Source organism: Thalassophryne amazonica, chromosome 15, assembly GCF_902500255.1.
Source record: "Thalassophryne amazonica chromosome 15, fThaAma1.1, whole genome shotgun sequence".
NCBI classification, from domain to species: Eukaryota; Metazoa; Chordata; class Actinopteri; order Batrachoidiformes; family Batrachoididae; genus Thalassophryne; species Thalassophryne amazonica.
Window position 1 is genome coordinate 62,113,169 of NC_047117.1, and position 22,263 is coordinate 62,135,431.

Sequence of the window (22,263 nt, forward strand, 5' to 3'; positions counted from 1 at the left end):
CATCCTCACACAAATGCTGCTTAAAAGCAAATAACACAATCGACAGGCATGAAAAAATTCACGCATGTGCACGAAGGTTCAAGGTTGGCTCATGCAAGCACAAGTGATTCAAATCCATCAGGTTTTTGAAAAAAATAAAAAGGTCGGATACTTTTCTAACAGACCTCGTGTATATATACTCAACAAAAATATAAACGCAACATTTTTGGTTTTGCTCCCATTTTGTATGAGATGAACTCAAAGATCTAAAACTTTTTCCACATACACAATATCACCATTTCCCTCAAATATTGTTCACAAACCAGTCGAAATCTGTGATAGTGAACACTTCTCCTTTGCTGAGATAATCCATCCCACCTCACAGGTGTGCCATACCAAGATGCTGATTAGTGCACAGGTGTGCCTTAGACTGCCCACAATAAAAGGCCACTCTGAAAGGTGCAGTTTTGTTTTATTGGGGGGGGATACCAGTCAGTATCGGGTGTGACCACCATTTGCCTCATGCAGTGCAACACATCTCCTTCGCATCATCCGTGAAGAGAACACCTCTCCAACGTGCCAAACGCCAGCGAATGTGAGCATTTGCCCACTCAAGTCGGTTACGACGACGAACTGGAGTCAGGTCGAGACCCCGATGACGACGACGAGCATGCAGATGAGCTTCCCTGAGATGGTTTCTGACAGTTTGTGCAGAAATTCTTTGGTTATGCAAACTGATTGTTTCAGCAGCTGTCCGAGTGGCTGGTCTCAGACGATCTTGGAGGTGAACATGCTGGATGTGGAGGTCCTGGGCTGGTGTGGTTACACGTGGTCTGCGGTTGTGAGGCTGGTTGGATGTACTGCCAAATTCTCTGAAACGACTTTGGAGACGGCTTATGGTAGAGACATGAACATTCAATACACGAGCAACAGCTCTGGTTGACATTCCTGCTGTCAGCATGCCAACTGCACGCTCCCTCAAATCTTGCGACATCTGTGGCATTGTGCTGTGTGATAAAACTGCACCTTTCAGAGTGGCCTTTTATTGTGGGCAGTCTAAGGCACACCTGTGCACTAATCATGGCGTCTAATCAGCATCTTGGTATGGCACACCTGTGAGGTGGGATGGATTATCTCAGCAAAGGAGAAGTGCTCACTATCACAGATTTAGACTGGTTTGTGAACAATATTTGAGAGAAATGGTGATATTGTGTATGTGGAAAAAGTTTTAGATCTTTGAGTTCATCTCATACAAAATGGGAGCAAAACCAAAAGTGTTGCGTTTATATTTTTGTTTTGTGTATATATATATATATATATATATATATATATATATATATATAAATAAAACGACATATAAAATATATATATGTTATTTGAGGTTATTTAACTTTGCTACGGGGCGGTTTCCAGCCGAGTGTGAAGCGTCCGGGATGAAAATCAGCACTCCAAATCCGAGGCCATGGTTCTCGACCGGAAAAAGGTGCTTTGCCCTCTTCAGGTTGGTGGAGTGTCCTTGCCTCAAGTGGAGGAGTTTAAGTATCTCGGGGTCTTGTTCACGAGTGAGGGATGGATGGAGCGTGAGATCGACAGATGGATCGGTGCAGCGTCTGCATTGATGCGGTTGCTGTATCGGACCGTCGTGGTGAAGAGAGAGCTCTCAGGAGCTGAGTAGGGGGGCAAAGCTCTCGATTTACCGATCGATCTATGTTCCGATCCTCACCTATGGTCATGAGATTTGGTTCATGACCGAAAGAACGAGATCGCGAGTACAAGCGGCCGAGATGAGTTTCCTCCGCAGGGTGGCTGGGCGCTCCCTTAGAGATAGGGTGAGGAGCTCGGTCACTCGGGAGGAGCTCGGAGTCGAGCCGCTGCTCCTCCACGTCAAAAGGAGCCAGCTGAGGTGGCTCGGGCATCTTTTTCGGATGCCCTCTGGATGCCTCGCTGGAGAGGTGTTCCAGGCATGTACCACTGGGAGGAGGCCCCGGGGAAGACCCAGGACACGCTGGAGGGACTACGTCTCTCGGCTGGCTTGGGAATGCCTTGGGGTTCCCCCGGAGGAGCTGGGGGAGGTGTGTGTGGATCGGGAGGTCTGGGCGTCTTTGCTTGAGCTGCTGCCCCCGCGACCCGACTCCGGTTTAAAGCGGAAGAAAATGGATGGATGGATGGATGGATGGATGGATAACTTTGCTACGTGTAGCAACAGAGACTTGACAGTGCTGTTATACTTGCTGACATCAAACACAGAGAGAGAAAAACATGATTACCTGACTGTTGTCTCAGCTCAATCATGAAATACTTTTTCCCCCTGATGCTCCAAAGAACAGTTGCTCTTCATCCTGGCATTAAAGTTGTCACCGTTACGTTTCTGACATTTGTTCATTTGTGGGCCCTATGCAAAGCGTGTAATGAGCGTATGAAAATGTAGAGGCCTGAGGTTTAATATTCAATGTTGCGTTTACACATAACAACAAGTCAAGAATGACACGAAGTATACATTTTTGGCTGCTGATCACGAATGTGATTATTCGGGGCAGAGGCGTCAGGTGTCCTCAGGAACTGTTGCAACCCTTTTACAAGGTGTTACGATTAATGGGACGTATCACTGTGACAGACTGAGGAAACATGAGTATCAGACAGACAATTAAATAGACTCAAGCTTTTCAAAGAAGTGACAGTTTCACTTGGCAGCAGTTTTAATATCTTTCAGACAGGAGCTGAATTTACAACCTTGATTATATCGATGCAGAAGAGGCGCAACATGATGTTTAAAGGCATCTGTGTTGCATTCTGGTCCTTCTGGTGCTGGTGTAGCTGTGGAGCCTTACCGTTCCAGTGATGTGCTGCTGTGGGACTTTGTCTCAGCCCATCCAGACACCTGTCCAGTGCATGCTGGATCCTGTCTTCAGTGCATGTTGTGTGCTGCATCTTCACCACTCAGGCTCTGTGCAGAAGCAGCAGAACATGTCCATTTTAAGAATCATGTGCACATAGAGATACGAGTCCTGCCACGACTGCACTCCCATTCACTTTCATGAACTCTGAAGTACTCCACTGAAATTCCCTTGAATGCATTGATGCAAATGTTCTCACGCACGCACGCACAGCACAGTCCACTCACCTTCTTTTATATCCATTGTGTGGTGTCACATAGCTGTTTTGCATCAAGGCAGATTACTGGGCATTTATGAAAATAAGTTCATGGTTCAAATGTCATTGCTGAGGGTGAGGTAGAAAGGTGCTGTTCTTAATGCTGTTTCGTTGCCATAGCTCCAATAAGTGCAGCGCAACTGATCCTGTACCCTCTTCAACCTCAAATCAGCCCCATTGTTGATGAAAACAATGCTGATTGGCGCGCCATTATTCATTCGTGACATTGTTTAGAACATATTTCCATTTACACTTATACATCTGGCAGACACTTTAATCCTAAGTGACTTGAATGTCAGGTGAATAATACAATAGAAGCTTGGAATAGAACAAGAGGCACAGCAACAGCAAGGGCAAAAGTTCCACTGGCGGGAAGCAATAGTAGTCACAGTGCACAAAGGTTTTTGTATTTGTACCCGAGCACACACAGGCGCAAACATAAATTTACATACACCTTGGCTAAAATCTTTAAGGCTCAATTTTTTTCTTCCAACTGTACATATTCTATTTTATCAATCAATATGTGTCAATTACAATATCTATTCTATTTCCATTTAAAGTTATTTTAAAATAATAGTTACAGTGCATTCAGGAAGTATTCACAGTGCTTCACTTTTTCCACATTTTGGTAGGTTACAGCCTTATTCCAAAATGGATGAAATTCTTTTTTTCCTCACAATTCACATGTACATAAGGATTCACAGCTTTTGCCATATAGCCCAAAATTGAGCTCAGGTGCATCCTGTTTCCACTGCTCGTGCTTGAGATGTTTCTACAGCTTAATTGGCCTCCACCTGGGGTAAATTCAGTTGACTAGACATTATTTGGTTTAGGTTTAGATTAGGTTTTTTATTTTTTATTTTTATAAATTTGCAAAAACCTAAAAAACAAACAAACAACAACAAAAAACAAAACCTTTTCACATTGTCATTATGGGGTATTGTGTGTAGAATTTTGAGGGGAAAAAATGAATTTCATCCATTTTGGAATAAGGCTGTAACATAACAAAATTTGGAAGAGGTGAACCGCTGTGAATACTTTCTGGATGCACTATACAAGATTGATTTAATTCAGTTTTTATACACAGTGTCAGATTGTCAGTGAGTCAGCAGTTTACACACCAAGATAAATGACTGTTTCAATGAGGGCTACAACCAGCTATTATTTTCATCATCTATTAACTGAGGAAAAAATGGACTGATTACTCAATTAGTTGTTAGGTCTGTAAAACGTCAGCCAATACTCTCAGAGCCAGAGAGGATGCCTTCAAATGTCTTATACAGTCCACAGCCAAATAACTGTATTAGAAGTTACAGATTTGTTTTTGTTTGTTTGTTTGTTTTGGTGTTCCTGTGCTCTGGTGCGACTGGTGAGTATTTTTCCACAGGTGCCATTTATACTCCGGAAAACACAGCATATTCAGTTCACTGCCAGAGTGGCACAAAGAAACTAGCATAAATAAACTAGAAAAGTCACATTTAAAAAAGTTGAAATCATATAATTGGATTTATTAAAAAAAAAAAAAACTTAAAACTATTAAGTGAAATAGTTGACTAATTTAATGGTCGATTAACTGTTCCAGTTCCAGTTTATACAGGACAGACAATTCCATAAACAGGTTGATATAATTGTAAAGTTTCTGAATCACCACGTGTTTAAGGGCTTACCTGAAGAAGCAATACGTTCTTGTGTCTAAAGTCAACATTAAAATAGCTGGACAAAATTTTACAGTTGATCACCAGAACAAAAGCAGAGCCTTTTTTGCATGTCAACTTTGGATTATTGGCTTCCCCCTTGTTCAACAGACTTTCAAATTGTGGCGATGGAGTGCTCCATTAAAGGTGGAGAAAATCACATTTCTATTTTTTATTCCGCCATCGTTTAACTAGTTGTGATAGTTGGTTGTAGTGGACCTTCAGAAAATAAATTATTTAATTCCTTATTTTTAATATGTGCGTCCTTCCTGAATGATATAAAGTTGTACCGAGATGCCTTTTATAATTAGTTGTAGCACTCTTGCCTATTTATTTGGTGTGACTGAAGCACTGCTGCAACATTTATGTGAGAAACGAGTTTTGCTGCACTCAGCTTTCAAACTTTCAGTTTGTTGGTACCTCTGACGGTTTTTCATGCTGCAGAGGTTTCCCAGGTGTGGCCACTTGTTTCAGTTCTGTTATGAGCTGCATGCATAATAATGCCAGAGGGACGTCCCATCACTGAAAAACACTGGCTGCCTCTGTGGTAGATAAACAAAGTTTGTGGTTACAGGTGGAGTCTAATGACACATTCTGAATTCTGCTACCCAAAACTGTTTTAGTCAAAACAGAAGCAAAATAAGATTGTGCAGTGAGGACTTTAGCTCTGAACTGAGATGTTCTACGATCTACAAATTCTCAAGAAGATACCACTGATTCTTTTCCTTGATGGACTCAAGCATTTGAAGATGTTGACTACAATTAGATTAACTGTGTTAAAATAAACTTTTTAGTGTTTGTTCTTTTATTTAGTGCTTTGATTCCTAGGGAAGGCTAGCAGAAATTGTTATTGCCATTATTATTATCATTATTATTAACAAACTTTTTTTTTTGTATACAAGTCGCACTGGAGCATAAGCTGCAAGACCTCCCAATTTTTTAACCGACTTATACATAAAAAAAACACAGTAGTTTTCTTTATTTTGTAAAGTTTAACACCATTAATACTAGCAAAACTGAAGGCATGTGGAACTTCAAAACCACATACAAAATCCTCCCAGCAGGGTTGTGTGGAGGGATGACGATGTATGAGGTCTGTTAGTAAAGTATCGGACCTTTTTATTTTTTTCAAAAACCTGATGGATTTGAATCACGTATGCTTGCATGAGCCAACCTTGAACCTTCGTGCGCATGTGTGATTTTTTTCACGCCTGTCGGTTGCGTCATTTGCTTGTAAGCAGCCTTTGTGTGAGGATGGGTGGAGTCTCTCGTCATTTTTTCTTTGCAAGGAAATGGTGGAACGACTGGAGCAGCGCGACTGCATCAAATTTTGCCAGGAACTGGGCGACAGCCAAGTGGAAACCATTCGGATTATTCAGATGGCTTTCGGTGACAATCCTCTGGGCATCACACAGATTAAGGAGCAGTACAACCAGTTTAAAGACAGCCGCACAACGGTGGAGAGCACGCCGTGCTCCGGGTGGCATCAACATGCTGAAACAACTAGATCATTTCCAAAGTGAACATTGTGATGATGTGGGACCATCGTGTGATTATCCGAGAAACTGCGGAAGAGGTGGACATCAGCACTTTTTCGGTACATTCCAGTGTGAAAGAAGATTTGGCCATGAAAAGAGCGGTAGTGAAATTCATCGGCACGAAGCTGATGGCGCAGAAACAGCGCCTAAGTGATGAAGCCTCACAGGACATGTTGTGGCATGTCCACCTCGTCCACAATTTCTCGGATAGTCACACGACTGAAAAGCCACCGAAAGCCGGCTGAATCTTCCGAATGGTGGAAGATCTGGGCATGTCAGGGCATGTCCTGTGAGACTTCAACACGGAGCTGCTTTTGCTGCGCCACCAGCGTCGTGCCGATGAATTTCGCCACCGCTCTTTTCATGGCAAAATCTTCTTTCACAGTGGAATGTGTTGAAAAAGTGCTGATGTCCATCTCTTCCGCAATTTCTCGGATAATCACACGATGGTCCCACATCACCACAGCGTTCACTTTGGAAATGATCTAGTTGTTTCAGCATGTTGATGCCACCCGGAGCACGGCGTGCTCTCCACCGTTGTGCGGCTGTCTTTAAACCGGTTGTACCGCTCCTTAATCTGTGTGATGCAGAGAGAATCGTCACCGAAACCCGTTTGAAAAATCCGAATGGTTTCCACCTGGCTGTGGCCCAGTTTCTAACAAAATTTGATGCAGTCATGCTGCTCCAGTCGTTCTGCCATTTCCTTGCAAAGAAAAAAATGACGAGAGACTCCACCCATCCTCACACAAAGGCTGCTTACAAGGAAATGACGCAACCGACAGGCGTGAAAAAATCACGCATGCGCACGAAGGTTCAAGGTTGGCTCATGCAAGCACACGTGATTCAAATCCATCAGGCTTTTGAAAAAAATAAAAAGGTCAGTTTTCTAACAGACCTCGTATTTTGAGTTTTAGAACATAACTACTGTGAAACAATCAAAGTAACATCTTATTATCCAATTTGAATGTTTCTGTGCTGAAACAATTACAATTACACTTTTTAAAAGTGATTCATGCATGGTCTAGATCAGGGGTCTTCAACTCCAGTCCTCAAGGGCCGGTGTCCTGCAACTTTTAGATGAGTCTTTGCTTCAACAAACCTGAGTCAATTAATGAGGTCATTAACAGAACTCTGGAGAACTTGCCTGCATACTGAGGAGGTAATTCAGCCATTTGATTTAGGTGGTCTAGGCTGTGCATGGTTAACTTTCAGCCATGTAAATTGGGCTACTGAATATTTAAAAGGTAAGAGAAAAGATTACATGGTTGGTGGTACATAGTGCTGCTGCTTAAAATGTGTTGCTTCACATCAGAATTTTGTGGAAATGACATAATGTGGAAATCCTGGAAAACATCTACATTTTTTAGAAACGGGGGAGCTTGATCAGAAAAGTTGCAGTCAATGTTACTTATGTTTTTATGGTCCGTTACTTTCTTTGTAAACTGCAGAATAGGTCAAAAAGACAATTTTGATTCTTTTAATTTTAATTAAGTTTGGCTGATCTTGAGCCAAGGAAGAGCTGCTGAAATTTTAGCGCTCATTCAAAACAATCATCAAAAGGCAAATAACTCACCAATCATAGTAAATTAATGAACTTAATGTAAATTGAGAAAACTGATTTGTTCCACGTAAGTGATTGAAAGTAACAGAACTGTCAGTTACTTGGGACTTAAGGTAATGGTAACTGAAAGAGGTTCACGTGAGCGTGACAAAGTAATGAGGTACTTGTGTCTGAGTAACTTAAAATACTCCATTTATTTGACCTTTGATTTCAGTGATCCTTGATATTGATTCCATTTATCCTAATCCCAGGTTCACAGGTATCAGGTCACAAGGTGCGTCGTGCCTTTGGTTTTTGACCCTAACTGCAGAATTTAAATCCTTTTTACTTTGAGCAAGTAATCAGAATCAATTTAATAATAAGAAGAATAAGAATAATAAGAAGGTAATAATAGTAAGAATAAGAAGAAGGCTCTACGTATATAGGCCATGATACCCACTGGTGCCAGTGGGTATCTCTGGATTTCATAGCGATCAAGTGGATGAGAGTCTACGATTCCCCCTGGATGGGACGCAGATCACTTCCCCAGCTGAGGCCGGTAACCATTTACAGCTGGGTGGACTGAGACAACGTAGATTAAGTGTCTTTCAAACCCAGGTCTACAGATTGGCAGGTCAGCGCCTTATCCACTCAGCTACCTGCTCTACAATTTAATAAGGATCAAAGACTATTAGAATCAAAGGTCAAGTCAGATCAAAGATGTTTGTGGTGAAAACTATTGTTGAGTTTATATGACATGGAAAAACACGGTATAGACAAATTTTTAACAATCACCAAAAACAAAATTTGTTTTGGTTTCCTGTTTCTGGAACAAGATGCAAATCTGTACAATGATAGTGATTACACAAAAGGCGCAGAAATGAACTACGACATCAAAAGACCCATCTGCTGCTTGAAAATGGCTCAAAATGTCCTCAGAGAAACTGAAAAAAAAATCCCTGTCAAGATACATAAATGAAGAAATGAAAGCTGTCAAATGAATAATGTTTAATGAATGACTCACTTGCACTCACGCCTCCATGTTAACCACATATGCTGTGCACTTAACAACTGAAAAAAAAACATGCTTATTAAAGGGAAACAACCTCATTAGCAACACCGGCAAGGAACTGGGGCAGGAAGCTCATACAAATCCTGGTTCAGGAGTGCAGAGGAATGAAGTTGGATTATCCCACATCACATTAGTCTCTTGATAACAATACCAACAGCTCCAGATGCAAACAATACATCACAAAGCCCTTTTCTCAGCACTCATGCCCACATACGGGGGGTATTGTACCTGAGACTATTCCCAAATGTCTTTTAAGCAGGATTACAGAGTTCAGCATGCTGGGATAATGTGCTAAAGCTCATTGTCAGGGCTGTACAGAGGGTAGATAACAAGCTTAATGAAAGTAACTTGCAGGTAGTTTTCCAATACAACTCAACTTCCCATTTGGCCTACTCCCATTTTGTCTATGTCCCATTTCGTCTACACCTGATTTTGACAGTTTTCCCATTTTGTCTACCTTTTTCCTAAAAGTGCAGTTTTTATTATGTTTATTTTTCACTGTTTATGTCTTAAATGACAACACGTTTTTAGTATTTATTTCACGTTAAATATCACAGTTTACAAGCCACACGTCTTACGGTGTCCATAAAGTCCACCACTGAGCTTTCCAGTGACAAATTTCCGCTGTAGACGCTTGATATGTCTGTTCTGCATTTACCACTTATTCCTCTTGGCCAACTGGTAGTGTCTAAGCAGAACAAAGGTGTGAACACTTTCATCCTTTGATTAAGCTTTGAGTAATAATTTGATTAAACACATACATGTGACTGATAATTATCACACCTTAGCTAATCACTTTCCACCTCTAAAAACATGATGACAAGATTTCATGTGGCAATATCACTCCTCTTCAACACTTTTGGGTAGTAGACAAACTAGGAGTAGACGATATGGAAATATTGGTCAAAATGAGTGTGGATGAAATGGGTGTAGGCCAAAAGGGAGGAGACCAAACAGGAATTTTGCCTAGGATGAAATGTGAATTTCAGCGTAGACGAAATGGGAGTAGACCAAATGACCAATAAACCCTCTAAACTGGTTATGGAGCTCTATGTCTCTGTGAATGAATGCAGACAGACACACAACTCGTGGCCAAAATGTCGTAGATGACGTTCCCTCACAGTGCGACTGATACTCCTCAGAGTCTAACTAAGTAACCGCTGATTTGACACAAATTCATTCCACCAGCACCCAAAAACCAGTCTGCTTGTCAAGTGGAAGATGTATGAAACACAAATCAATGCAAATATAATCAGAACTAGAAAACAGAGTAAAATGGTTAAGCACAACCTCCATTCTCCAAAATATAAAACATTAAAAATGGCATTAACAGCCACATGGTTAATGTTACTTTGTAAATAAAAGGGCAAAATGATGTGGATTCCAAATCTGATGCCTATATGACAATCTGATATCTGCAGTTATCACTAAATTTTTCCACACTGTTGTAATCATTATTTTTGTGTATATTGAATCTACATATCATTAAAATTTTCAGCATATACTAAAAATGCCTCCTACTGACAACAGTCTGCACTGGTGTAATATAAAGTTTCTCCACTTTCAAATTAAAAGGGTCATATTATACACCTTTTCAGTACGTTAGCCAAAAGTACTGCATAAATGCTGAGGTGGCGCGTCCTAAAATCCAGTTTCAGGACTTTGATAAACAATGTGGCTGTTACTTTAAATGACAAAAGAGCCACACATCATCACATAAAAACAGTGATTATCATTTTTGACTTCCAAAAAGCAACCATCAGGGTTGTTTACGCAGAATTTTGAGCTGCACTGCAAATGCAGGCGTCTGTGAGGTTTCATAAGAGGATGTATGCAGCGTATCCCTCAGTATCAACAAGGCCACTTCCACTTTTTAATGAGTTGCAACTCGCAAACAGTGAGACAATAACAACTACTGTGTGAACATCACCAGAGCCTCCAACCCTGATAGCACAGCCATCAAGGAGCAATTCACTGACACACAATCAGATATCGGATCACTTTCTCTTCTTCGAGGCACAGTTTTTGTTTTTATTTTACCCTACTGCCTCCAAGTCAGTGTCGGTTGCATCCATTTAGATCAGTTATATTTCAAGCTTTTTCAATGGCTGCACACCGACTGCTAAGGTGCCTTGATACCAGTGGTGGGCATAGTTCTTCTAATCCGCTAATTATCGAAGCTAATGTTTTCATTATCAGATTAGCTTTTCAGATAACTTTGAAAACCATCATCAGATCAATTATCTTCCGATAAATTTTGGTCCGATAATTTTTAGACCGCTAACATATTCTTACAAGCTGAATGAATAAAGCTTTAATAATTAAACATTTTAAAAGTCTGATATCAAAAATTTTAGAGACTACCTGTTCAATGTTTTGTAGTAGACATAGAGCTCTATCCTCTGCAATCAGAGGAGAGCTGGTTTCAGGAGAAACTGCTCTATCTTCTGCAATCAGAGGAGAACTGGTCACAGAAGAGAACCAAAATGAGAGCCAAAAAAAAAATTTCTCTTGACACCCTATTAACTAGCTGGCAATATCACCCAAGCCATCCAGAGGCATACAGTTTAAATTTATGGTTAAAATTTTGGACAAGTTATTTAAATTAACGTCACGTCTGAAGTTTTATCAAGTGAAATATCAGCTATATGTTTTAGTTTTAAAGTATTGAACTAATTTTGAAGGTTTTAGTGTGGACATGCCTTGGAGGTGCATTATGGGTAAAAATTCACGACAGGAGAAATGCATTTTGAGATGCTCTGATCAGGCTCCACACGGATAACAGCATTAAACTCTTTGTATATTGTGCCTAAAACTCTCGTGAATATATTCTCTGGGTTTATAGACATTGTTATTGTGTTTGTTTCATGTAAAAATGCCAGAAGAAGCTCAGGTTGCTTCTCCATTATTTTCATTTGGGATCACTGTGAGCTGCAATCGCTTCCTGTTTGCTCTATATTGTCCTGTTTGTTGTCTTTGTTCCAGAGCCATATATATACACACACACACACACACACACACACACACACACACACACACACACACACACACTGGGGAAAATAAGTATTTGACCCTCTGTCAGTTTTGCAGGTTTTCCAACCTACAAAGAATGGAGAGATCTGTAATTTTTTATCGTAGGTACACTTCAACTGTGAGAGACAGAATCTAAAAAAATGTATTTTTAAATAATTAATTTGCATTTTATTGCATGAAATAAGTATTTGGCCCCCTACCAACCAGCAAGAATTCTGGCTCTCACGGACCTGTTAGTTTTTCTTTAAGAAGCCCTCTTATTCTGCACTCTTTACCTGTATTAATTGCACCTGTTTGAACTTGTTACCTGTATAAAAGACACCTGTTCACACACAATCAATCACACTCCAACCTGTCCACCATATCCAAGACCAAAGAGCTGTCTAAGGACACCAGGGACAACACTGTAGACCTGCACAAGGCTGGGATGGACTACAGGACAACAGGCAAGCAGCTTGGTAGAAGACAACAACTGTTATGATTATTTATTAGAAAATGGAAGAAATACAAGATAACTGTCAATCTCCCTCGGTCTGGGATTCTATGCAAGATTTGTGGGGTAAGGATGATTCTGAGAAAGCTCAGAACTACACACGAGGAACTGGTCAATGACCTGAAGAGAGCTGGGACCACAGTCACAAAGATTACATTAGTAACACATGATGCTGTCATTGTAAAATCCTGCAGGGCAGCAAGGTCCCCCTGCTCAAGCCAGCACATGTGCAGGCCCATTTGAAGTTCACCAGTGACCATCTGGATGATCCAGAGGAGGCATGGGAGAAGATCATGTGGTCAGATGAGACCAAAATAGAGCTTTTTGGAATAAACTCCACTAACCATGTTTAGAGGATGAGAACAACAAAACCCCAAGAAAACCATCCCAACCGTGAAGCATGGGGGTGGAAACATCATACTCTGGGGTGCTCTTCTGCAAAGGGGACAGGACGACTGCACCGTATTGAAGGGAGGATGGATGGGGCCATGTATTGCGAGATTTTGGCAAACAACCTCCTTCCCTCAGTAAGAGCATTGAAGATGGGTCATGGCTGAGTCTTCCAGCATGACAATGACCCCAAACACACAGCCAGGGCAACTAAGGAGGGGCTCCGTAAGAAGCATTTCAAGGTCCTGGAGTGGCCTGTGGGTGGCCAGTCTCCAGACCTGAACTCAACAGAAAATCTTTGGAGGAAGCTGAAACTCCAAACCTGAAAGATTTGGAGGAGATGTGTATGGAGGAGTGGACCAAAATCCCTGTTGCAGTGTGTGAAAACTTGGTCAAGTCTGTAATGGCAGACACATGTTTCTGTACCAATTGTTAAGCTCTGTTTTTCTAGGGGGTCAAATACTTATTTCATGCAATAAAATGCAAATTAATTATTTAAAAATCATACAATGTGATTTTCTGGATTTTCTTTTTAGATTCTGTCTCTCACAGTTTGAAGTGTACCTAAAATAAAAATTACAGACCTCTCCATCCTTTGTAGGTGGGAAAAACTGCAAAACTGACAGGGGTTCAAATACTTATTTTCCCCACTGTATATATAAGATGTCTGAAATTCGGTTTGTGTTTATTAAATTCCATGTAGATTAAACATAGCAGACAAGGATTATTTGGAATATTTGTTTTGGCAAGTTTTCGCAGTCTCTACTGCCATATACTGGCCAGTAGTGTTCATGGCAGCATTCGCCCTAAGTATTGAGATATCTCATAATCCTTTGCGCACCAGAGAGTTGCTGCAGCTGATGAAAATAAATAATGGTTATATAATGTTCATTTACAATTGTCATCATGTGTTTTCTCTCTGTGCTGTTTACACCGCAGCAACTCTCTGGTGCGCAAAGGATTATGGGTTAGGGTCTGAGCGTCTGGGCGCTAGTAGATGGCAGTGCTCTATGCATTTTGACCCTGGTTATATCAGACGGTTGTCTAATCACAACTTGACTTTTGGCTTTTGCCAATGGCTTTTTTTTAAACATATGAAAAAAATGGCATATTTTACAAAGGCACATTTATATGTAAACACCAACACACACCTCACATTAACGTGTTTGTTTTTACATAGAATAAATGAGTCAACCAATCAGTGTTAGCGGAGGCTCATTTTAACCACAATACTTTTGGCATCTGTGTGTGTTTGCTACAAAACTTCAAAATGAGTGCATTATTTAAAATGAAAAGATATGTGTTATATTTTAACTTTGTACAAATGACAGAATTGTCATTAATGTTGTTATTCTATCCAGAATAATTTCATTTATAAATCAAAGCCATAAGTCAAAACTGCTTTATTTTTCAAGACCTCTGCCTCACGGCGGAACTGCTGTATGCGGTTAAGGAATAATGACTTTTTTTGTGACAACCTGGTGGTCAGGCTCCTTTTGCTGCGGTAGAGTAACACACATAGTAAACAGGAGCTTCCGGCAGGGAGCACATTGCACAAAGACAGAAGTGGTGATTCATTGTTTGGGTTTGTGATCGTGGTGTTAAAACTCAATTTTTTGAATTTTTTTGTGCAATGTTCAAATGAAATTCACCTAATTAATGTGTGACAGAGATTTTGAACATTTAAAAATTTTCTTTGCACACTTGCACGAAGCCGCGCTGTTTGCAACAGTTTACTATGATTTGTGACGAATTTACTTTCCTGCATGGCAGAGTGTGTGCAAGTGCACGGATTAAAGTTGTGCAAGTGTCAAGGCAGCTTTAGAATGTCAATTATTTCAGGAACCTTGCCAACCTTGGTGACCAGATGGACATAATTATTCAGGCATTTATTTATTTATGCTCTTCCTATTTTAATTCCATTTTAAGCTTGATCACTTACAAGTGATCTAGAATGCTTTTGTTGGCCAATACCTCCAAAAAAGCCCACCAATCGGTATTCGTTTACACTGGTTGCAAGTCAAACTGTAAATCCCATTCAAAATCCGAGAGAATATGTTTGGAGATCTTTGTAGACTAAACTATCCATCCACAGTGGTGCTAAGCAGTTTACATATCCTTGCAGAATTTGTGAAATATTGGCTAGTTTTTGGAAAATGTGATTGATCGTGCAGAAAACTTTCTTTTATTTTGGGACTGTGGTCAGGTGAAGCAATTATCACATAATCTGTTGCCTTGGGATACGCACACACTAAAGCCAATAAAAACAATACCATATTTTTGCTGATGCATTGATGCACAGGGTAAATATTTATAAACGTCAGGCTGTTGAGTTCAAAGTCTCAAAAAGAAGTGAAGAATTAGTGGTTTTATTGATACCAAGCAACAGTCATACAGACCATCAAAGATTTTAGCCTCAACTGCCAGGAAAATTGGTGTCAGTAGAAAAAATAAAAATAAAACACACACACACAAAAAAAAAAAATCCTGAAAGTATTTCAGCTGAATTTCAGGCTTCACTGCAAGAAAGTGGTTCTGTTTCAAGCTTCACAATAAGGACGCAGTTGAACAAACATGGGCTGCATGGTTTTACTGCCAGGAAAAAAAAAAAGCATTACTGCATAAAAGCACCCAGACAAGCCTCAGAACGTCTGAAACAAAGTCATTTGAAATGATGAGACCAAAACTGAACTTTATGGTCACAACCATAAACGTTATGTTGAGAGAAGAGCCTATGAAGAAAAGTCCACCCTCCCTACTGTGAAGCATGGAGGTGCATCTCTGATGTTTTAAGGAGTGTGTGAGCTGCAAATGCACAAAGTAAAACACCACTAATAATGATTAAACATGTATTTGAACCAAAAACAAAGAATCAGCAGTCATTTAATAAAAGGTTGTTTTTTTATGTCAGGGGCCATGTGAAAAATTCCCGTGGGTCTGATGTGGTCAGATATTTTGAGATTCCTGCTCTAGTCAGTGCTGTGCACTGTTGCTTAAGATCATCACATGATGTTGAATCATCTCTCCTTCAGACTGTTTGCCGAAATGGAGCTCAGTACAAGATGAACGGAGGGTGTCTGACTATTTCTTACAGCGTCCTGTCTTTCCTTGCATCTCTTCACAGACCTCTTCCCATCTCTCCCACCAATTCCTTTACAACTGCTTCCTAACAGGAAGGTGGCTTCCCTGCTCAAATGAGGAAGCAGGTGCCTCCCTATTGTTTAGTGTGATCAGCGTCTCGGATACACTCCCACAGGCCGCCAAGGAGAACCTCTGAGTGTGTGTGTGTGTGTGTCTCTGTTTGTGCCTGCCTGTCATTTTAGCGAGCGACCCCCTGTGATTGATCGAGCCTGATATTCACATCCACCCTTCCCCCCATCTTGCCACTGAACTCCTGGATGTGAACTGGCTCATTATGACTTTAGGAAATAACAGCGGTCCAACTCCAAAGCGCCACTGAAAATGAATGCTTCCCTTTTACTCAAACAAACACCAATGGTGAGAACTTTCCAGTCAGATGGAAGGGATTGGCAAACCCGGGCAGAAGGTGTTGCTGCTGTAGCCTGAATTAACAGGATATAAACAGAATTGAATAGTTTTTCTCTCTTAAAAGAGTCAAACTGCAAATCTGTGAGCAAGCTAACTAAATTATGACCCTTTACCAATATGATGCATTATAAAAAGTCCAATGTGTCTCCCCCTGAAGATGGGAATTATTTTCCTTTATGCACATTTTCACATGGTGTTTTACGATTCTGCGACATTATCATACAGTATGATGCATTAACCTGCTGGGGTCCGAGGGCATTTTTTGGACAGTTCACTCGCCTGGCATAAATGTTTTATTATTGCTGTTAACAGCTCTCCCTGCATCCCACAATCAAGTTTTATGTCTTTTTTTCAGGTCAACTTGTGCTTTCAGAATATATGTTTTTGTTGTGTTTTATAAGTGTAATAAAGGTTTACAATCAAAAATAGGCAAGGAAAAAATAAAGCGAAAAATAATTTTCCACACATTTATTCAAAACACACAGCAAACTATAATAAACAACTGTTTTGACACTATATAATGGTAATTTGAGGTCCTGTGTGAAAGTCTGTGCAACAAAAAGGTTCAAACAAACACAAATGCACATTTTGAACAATATATACAAAATGGTCTATGCGTTTTGTTGTCCATTGATATGGTATACAGTGCTTTACGGACAGAAAGCAACAGAGTTATCCAGTAACATTCATATGCAAACTAGTGGAGCAATCCTGATAGTTACACACTTTTTGTTTGAGCACGTGGGATTGTCATCAGAGGCTCTCTGTGTACTCCTGCTTTCACTGATCACTGTGTGTAATGGCGCAGGGCGCACTGAGTATGTACTAATAGTATGTACTCATTGGAGCACCCAGGGGGCTATTCAAACGGGCCAACTAGTAACATATCACTCCTGAAAACGATCTATGGCTTTTCACGTGAGGTAAATCTGCCCTACGATTGGATTTTGGAAAACTATGATGTGAACCAATACCGATTGGACACTCACATTGCGCACGTCATCACACAGCTTCTGTGAGGAGTACAAAGATGGCAGATAGCTGGCTCAAAAGTCCACGGAGTTAATTTTTCAGCAAAAAAAAAAAAAAAAAAAAAAAGTAAGTTTCTATCTCATATCATTCAAAAGTTATTTATAATTTAGTAAAGCTTGGTCTTAGCAGTCGTATACGACGGCGTCGGCCCCAGAGGGTTAATTAAAGCTACTGTGTGCAGGATTTAGGGGTGTTTATTATCAGAAATGGAAGATAGCGTTCACGTCCATCTGTTCATTCTTGTATAATTTAACCTGCAGCAATGAATTCATGGTTTTATAAGATTAAAATAAGCCCTTCATATCAACATGGTTGCAGGAACCCTCCCTCTACGGTCACATTACATGCAAGTGGCTGCAAGCAACAAAGGCAAAGTGATGGCTTACCATTCATTTTCAACCACAGTGGGCATTTTGCAGCAACAACAGACAACAGTTGTTAAACCACCAGCTAGGCAGGGCCAAAACAGACCAGAAAACAATTTGTTGCACATGCTGGGCGTCACGACTGCCAATCCAAGTAAAAAGGCAGCGTGACGTCATCTGGCCACGCCCCAGGAACGCCCATCAAGCAACAAACGCAAACTGCTTGTTGCTCTCATTTGTAGCTAAAGTGCCCGTAGGATCATGGAGGAAAAGCCATGTTGATGCAGTAGTTCAAAAGGGACATATTTAATATGTCTTTCACATTTTTTCAGCATGACTGGAAGACTGAAGTAAAATGAAGAGGAATCAATGGTTGCTCCATTATACATTGTCTACTGGTTGCTAGTGCAGGCCGACAAGTTTGAGAACTCTCATTTTTGTAAAATGGAAGATCAGAAGATTAGGCAATGCAGCATGAATCCCTGCTGCCAATCAAATGATAACGTGAAAGGAAAAATTACAATCAGGACTGCATAATGCAATCTGCAACCTCACCATGAGAACACAGTAAATTACACAAAAGTCCAACTTTTGCATCTTGAAGATGTCAAACCAGAATCCTTTTGCTTCATGTATACTTTGAAATGGCATGCTTACATTGTGTGATGTTTTGTTGAAATCCATGAAGCGGTTTAGGAGTATTTGGCTTACAAGCCTTGTGGACAGACGGACAGACAGGGCGATTCCTATAACTTCCTCGCTCCCCTAGAAATTTAATAACAGCAGCAATACAAGTTGTAAGTAATCATAAAATGCAAAAATGCGACTACATGACGCAATTCTATGGTTCGACTTCATTTACAGCTCTAGTCCAGTTGCCCCATTGATATCCACATACTGGTATGACTTTTTCGGTAATTTGTAGTAAGGGGGGGGGGGTTTCCTCATAGGAAGTATTAATCAAATACAATAACTCAGAAACACACTTGCTAACAAAGTTTAAGTTGTAAAACGTGAACTTGTCCCTGAACTCCACCTCACAGGAACCCACTGGTGCTCCAGAGGTGAGGTCAGATTGGGGGGCAAGTGGTATACTTAGGGAATAACCCTGTTGTGTTTGATGATTTGCAGACTTTCATGCTGGTTATACGGTCGCAAATTGAGTTTTATGGTGACGCATTACTTTTCTGTAGGTAATTCACTCAGCGAGGTTTACAATGAGGCAGCATCGCTCCAACAGTGGTCAGGGCACGGAGTAATCCAACAAATGTGAAAATCCATCAAATGTGAAACAGTAATTCTGTATCAGATTCCACATCAATACTTTCATATGGTATCTTAAATTCACTCATTTTGGCAGCAGCGGCGCTACGCGACTTCCTCTAGCTCTCACCTAACAGCACTAAGGGCCCGGTCCCACTGGGGAGAGGATTAATTGTGCATGGATTGAGTATACAAATTACGGGCGTTCGTTGTCATCCACAACAAATTGGCCAAAAATGACAAATTTCTCAATATGAATTACAGATATATTAATAATGTATAGTGAATATATGGTGACCAATCACGGATGTACGAGGGCTGTCCGTAAAGTATAGGTCCTTTTTATTTTTTTCAAAAACTATATGGATTTCATTCATATGTTTTTACGTCAGACATGCTTGAACCCTCGTGTGCATGCGTGAGTTTTTCCACGCCTGTCGGTGACGTCATTCGCCTGTGAGCACTCCTTGTGAGAGGAGTCGTCCAGCCCCTCGTCGGAATTCCTTTGTCTGAGAAGTTGCTGAGAGACTGGCGCTTTGTTTGATCAAAATTTTTTCTAAACCTGTGAGACACATCGAAGTGGACATGGTTCGAAAAATTAAGCTGGTCTTCAGTGAAAATTTTAACAGCTGATGAGAGATTTTGAGGTGATTCTGTCGCTTTAAGGACTTTTCACGGTGCGAGACGTCTCGCAGCGCTCTCAGGCGGCGTCATCAGCCTGTTTCAAGCTTAAAACCTCCACATTTCAGGCTCTGTTGATCCAGGACGTCGTGAGAGAACAGAGAAGTTTCAGAAGAAGTCGGTTTCAGCATTTTATCCGGATATTCCACTGTTAAAGGAGATTTTTTTAATGAAAGACGTGCGGGCGGAGTGCAGCGTCGGCTCGCAGCCGCCGCGACGCTCCGCCGCCGCGACGCTCCGCCACAGGAAAAACACCTCTGTTGGAAGACTTGAGGAAAAGTAGGAACATCTCCAGCTGATAAACAATTTCTCATATACTCACTCCACTGAAAGCCATCAAAAGCCGCCTGGATTTTACAAATGGTTATCAACACGGAGGTGTTTTTCCTGTGCCGCCGCGCCGCGTCGGCTGCGTCCCGTCTTTCATTAAAAAAATCTCCTTTAACAGTGGAATATCCGGATAAAATGCTGAAACCGACTTCTTCTGATTCCGACGAGGGGCTGGACGACTCCTCCCACAAGGAGTGCTCACAGGCGAATGACGTCACCGACAGGCATGGAAAAACTCACGCATGCGCACGAGGGTGCAAGCATGTCTGACGTAAAAACATATGAATGAAATCCATATAGTTTTTGAAAAAAATAAAAAGGACCTATACTTTACGGACAGCCCTCGTATAATGCATGTATTGTGAATGCATCGCGCACGTGTGGCGGCAACAGCGGGTGTAATGCACGTGCGTGGCATCTGCATTGCGGTCATAACAGAAGCACACTCGGGCCTGTCAGCATCACGATTCACACCAACACCACAGCCTCTGGAGCAATTGCTGGACTTGGACAAGTTGATTGGTATGTTGTTGGATGGCCGCAGCTATCACACGACGTCTTTGGGGATCCTTAACTACATCTGTACATCTCCACAGTTGGACTGGCAATGACTGGCAGGTATGTTGATCTCTGTTTGTTATGCATTCGCAAACTGTCAGCAAATCAGATGCAAAGCAGACGTAATACAAACACTTTATTCGTGGCCAATCTGTATGCATTCACCACCTCTTATTTTAGTTGTGATGTGGACATGATAGGCACGCTATATATCCATTTTACACACTGTCTCAGTCTGCTGCCAAGCCGCAATACCCCGTCAGTTGCAGGTATCAGTAGATAACGGCGGATATACAGCGCATAGCTTGTGTATGTATTGCGTATGTAAGGCGGATGTCATCCGCAACCAAAATTTTGTGCAGCTCAAAAATCCTGGCAACGGAAAAACGTGCCTCTGCAGATAATTGTGGACGTCTGCGGATGTCGGCCGACTCATACAAGCATGTTTCACGGATATTGCGGATGCTTAGTGAATATGAACCAATTTTGTATGCAATTCATATGCAAATCTTCCTAAACGCCAGTGGGACAGGGCCCTAACAGCTAGCAGCGTGCGCAGCTGGTGTTCTGTCGAATTGTGCATTTTGTCACATAAGTCGACAGTTCCGTATCCCGACAATACTGCGGATGACTGCGCATGCGTGCGCAGTTGCGGAGGACAGGAATGATATTTGACAGGAATAACATCTCATCAGAACACTGGTCAGGGCGCTGAGCAATACATCCAAATGTGAAACGGTTGAATATTTTGACACCATTACCCCGATATTATACGGTCTGAAATCTCAAACGATTCACCAAACTTACGGAAAAATGTAATTGGATTAGAATGCATGTCATATGCCATCTCCTAAAGCTGCATTAGATCCCAACCACCAAGGCAAACCTGTGATTGTGCTCCCCTCCAATGCAGCTAAAAGGCATCATAGTCCCACTTTACACCAAGTCTTTTATATGGTACCGGGATCCTCAGAAGTGACTTAGCACTGCGGACACACAGTCAATGTTTTAATTAAGTAGTTAGTGTCCAGGTCTCACAACTGCACAGTTAAGACAGGAAGTGTCAGGCCTATGAAGACTTGGATTGAAGGTCTTGTACAAAGGCAACTCATGGTGTTAATGAAGGTGTGCTGCTGGTTCACTCCCAACATTTAGATTAATCCCGTCAGTCTCTAATAATAAAACTGTTTCTTCTAATATTCTAATAATCTTCAAACAAGTGGATACATTTTGTTCCAGTTGAGAATCAAATTGGATTTGTTAATGGACATCAAACATTTTAAACACCATCAAACCTAGTGAACTGATTAGCCATGATGCATGGAAGTATTTGATTATTTCAGTGATATTTCTGTGCATCAGGTGCTGGATATAAATTTGGTTTAAAGAGTAGCATATTAGTGTATTCAGACTAAATATAAAGAGCCTTCAGTTAGGATTACAACCAACTGTACCTGATGGGGATGTTCCAATGTGATTGAATCCGATAAGAAGGGGCCTGATCAAGGCATTTTTTTGATTGATCAATATCAGACAAATTAAACTCAATTAAACCAGGGTCACCAAAGTGCATGGTCCCTCTGCTGGTGTGGTGCC

General features: G+C 41.1%; 1 protein-coding gene across 3 annotated transcripts in view; it reads right to left on the minus strand.

Moving 5' to 3' along the window:
- pik3r5 (phosphoinositide-3-kinase, regulatory subunit 5) overlaps positions 1-22,263 on the minus strand; it is a 103,618-nt gene that overhangs the window by 66,793 nt on the left and 14,562 nt on the right. For 2 of the 3 annotated variants that reach the window (XM_034188482.1, XM_034188480.1), the window contains exon 2: positions 2,808-2,923. In XM_034188482.1, coding sequence (XP_034044373.1) covers positions 2,808-2,907 — 100 coding nt within the window. In that variant the 5' untranslated portion in view covers positions 2,908-2,923. Of the gene's footprint in view, positions 1-2,807; positions 2,924-5,243; positions 5,366-22,263 lie in introns of all 3 variants that reach the window. The other variant, XM_034188481.1, reaches the window with a different exon arrangement.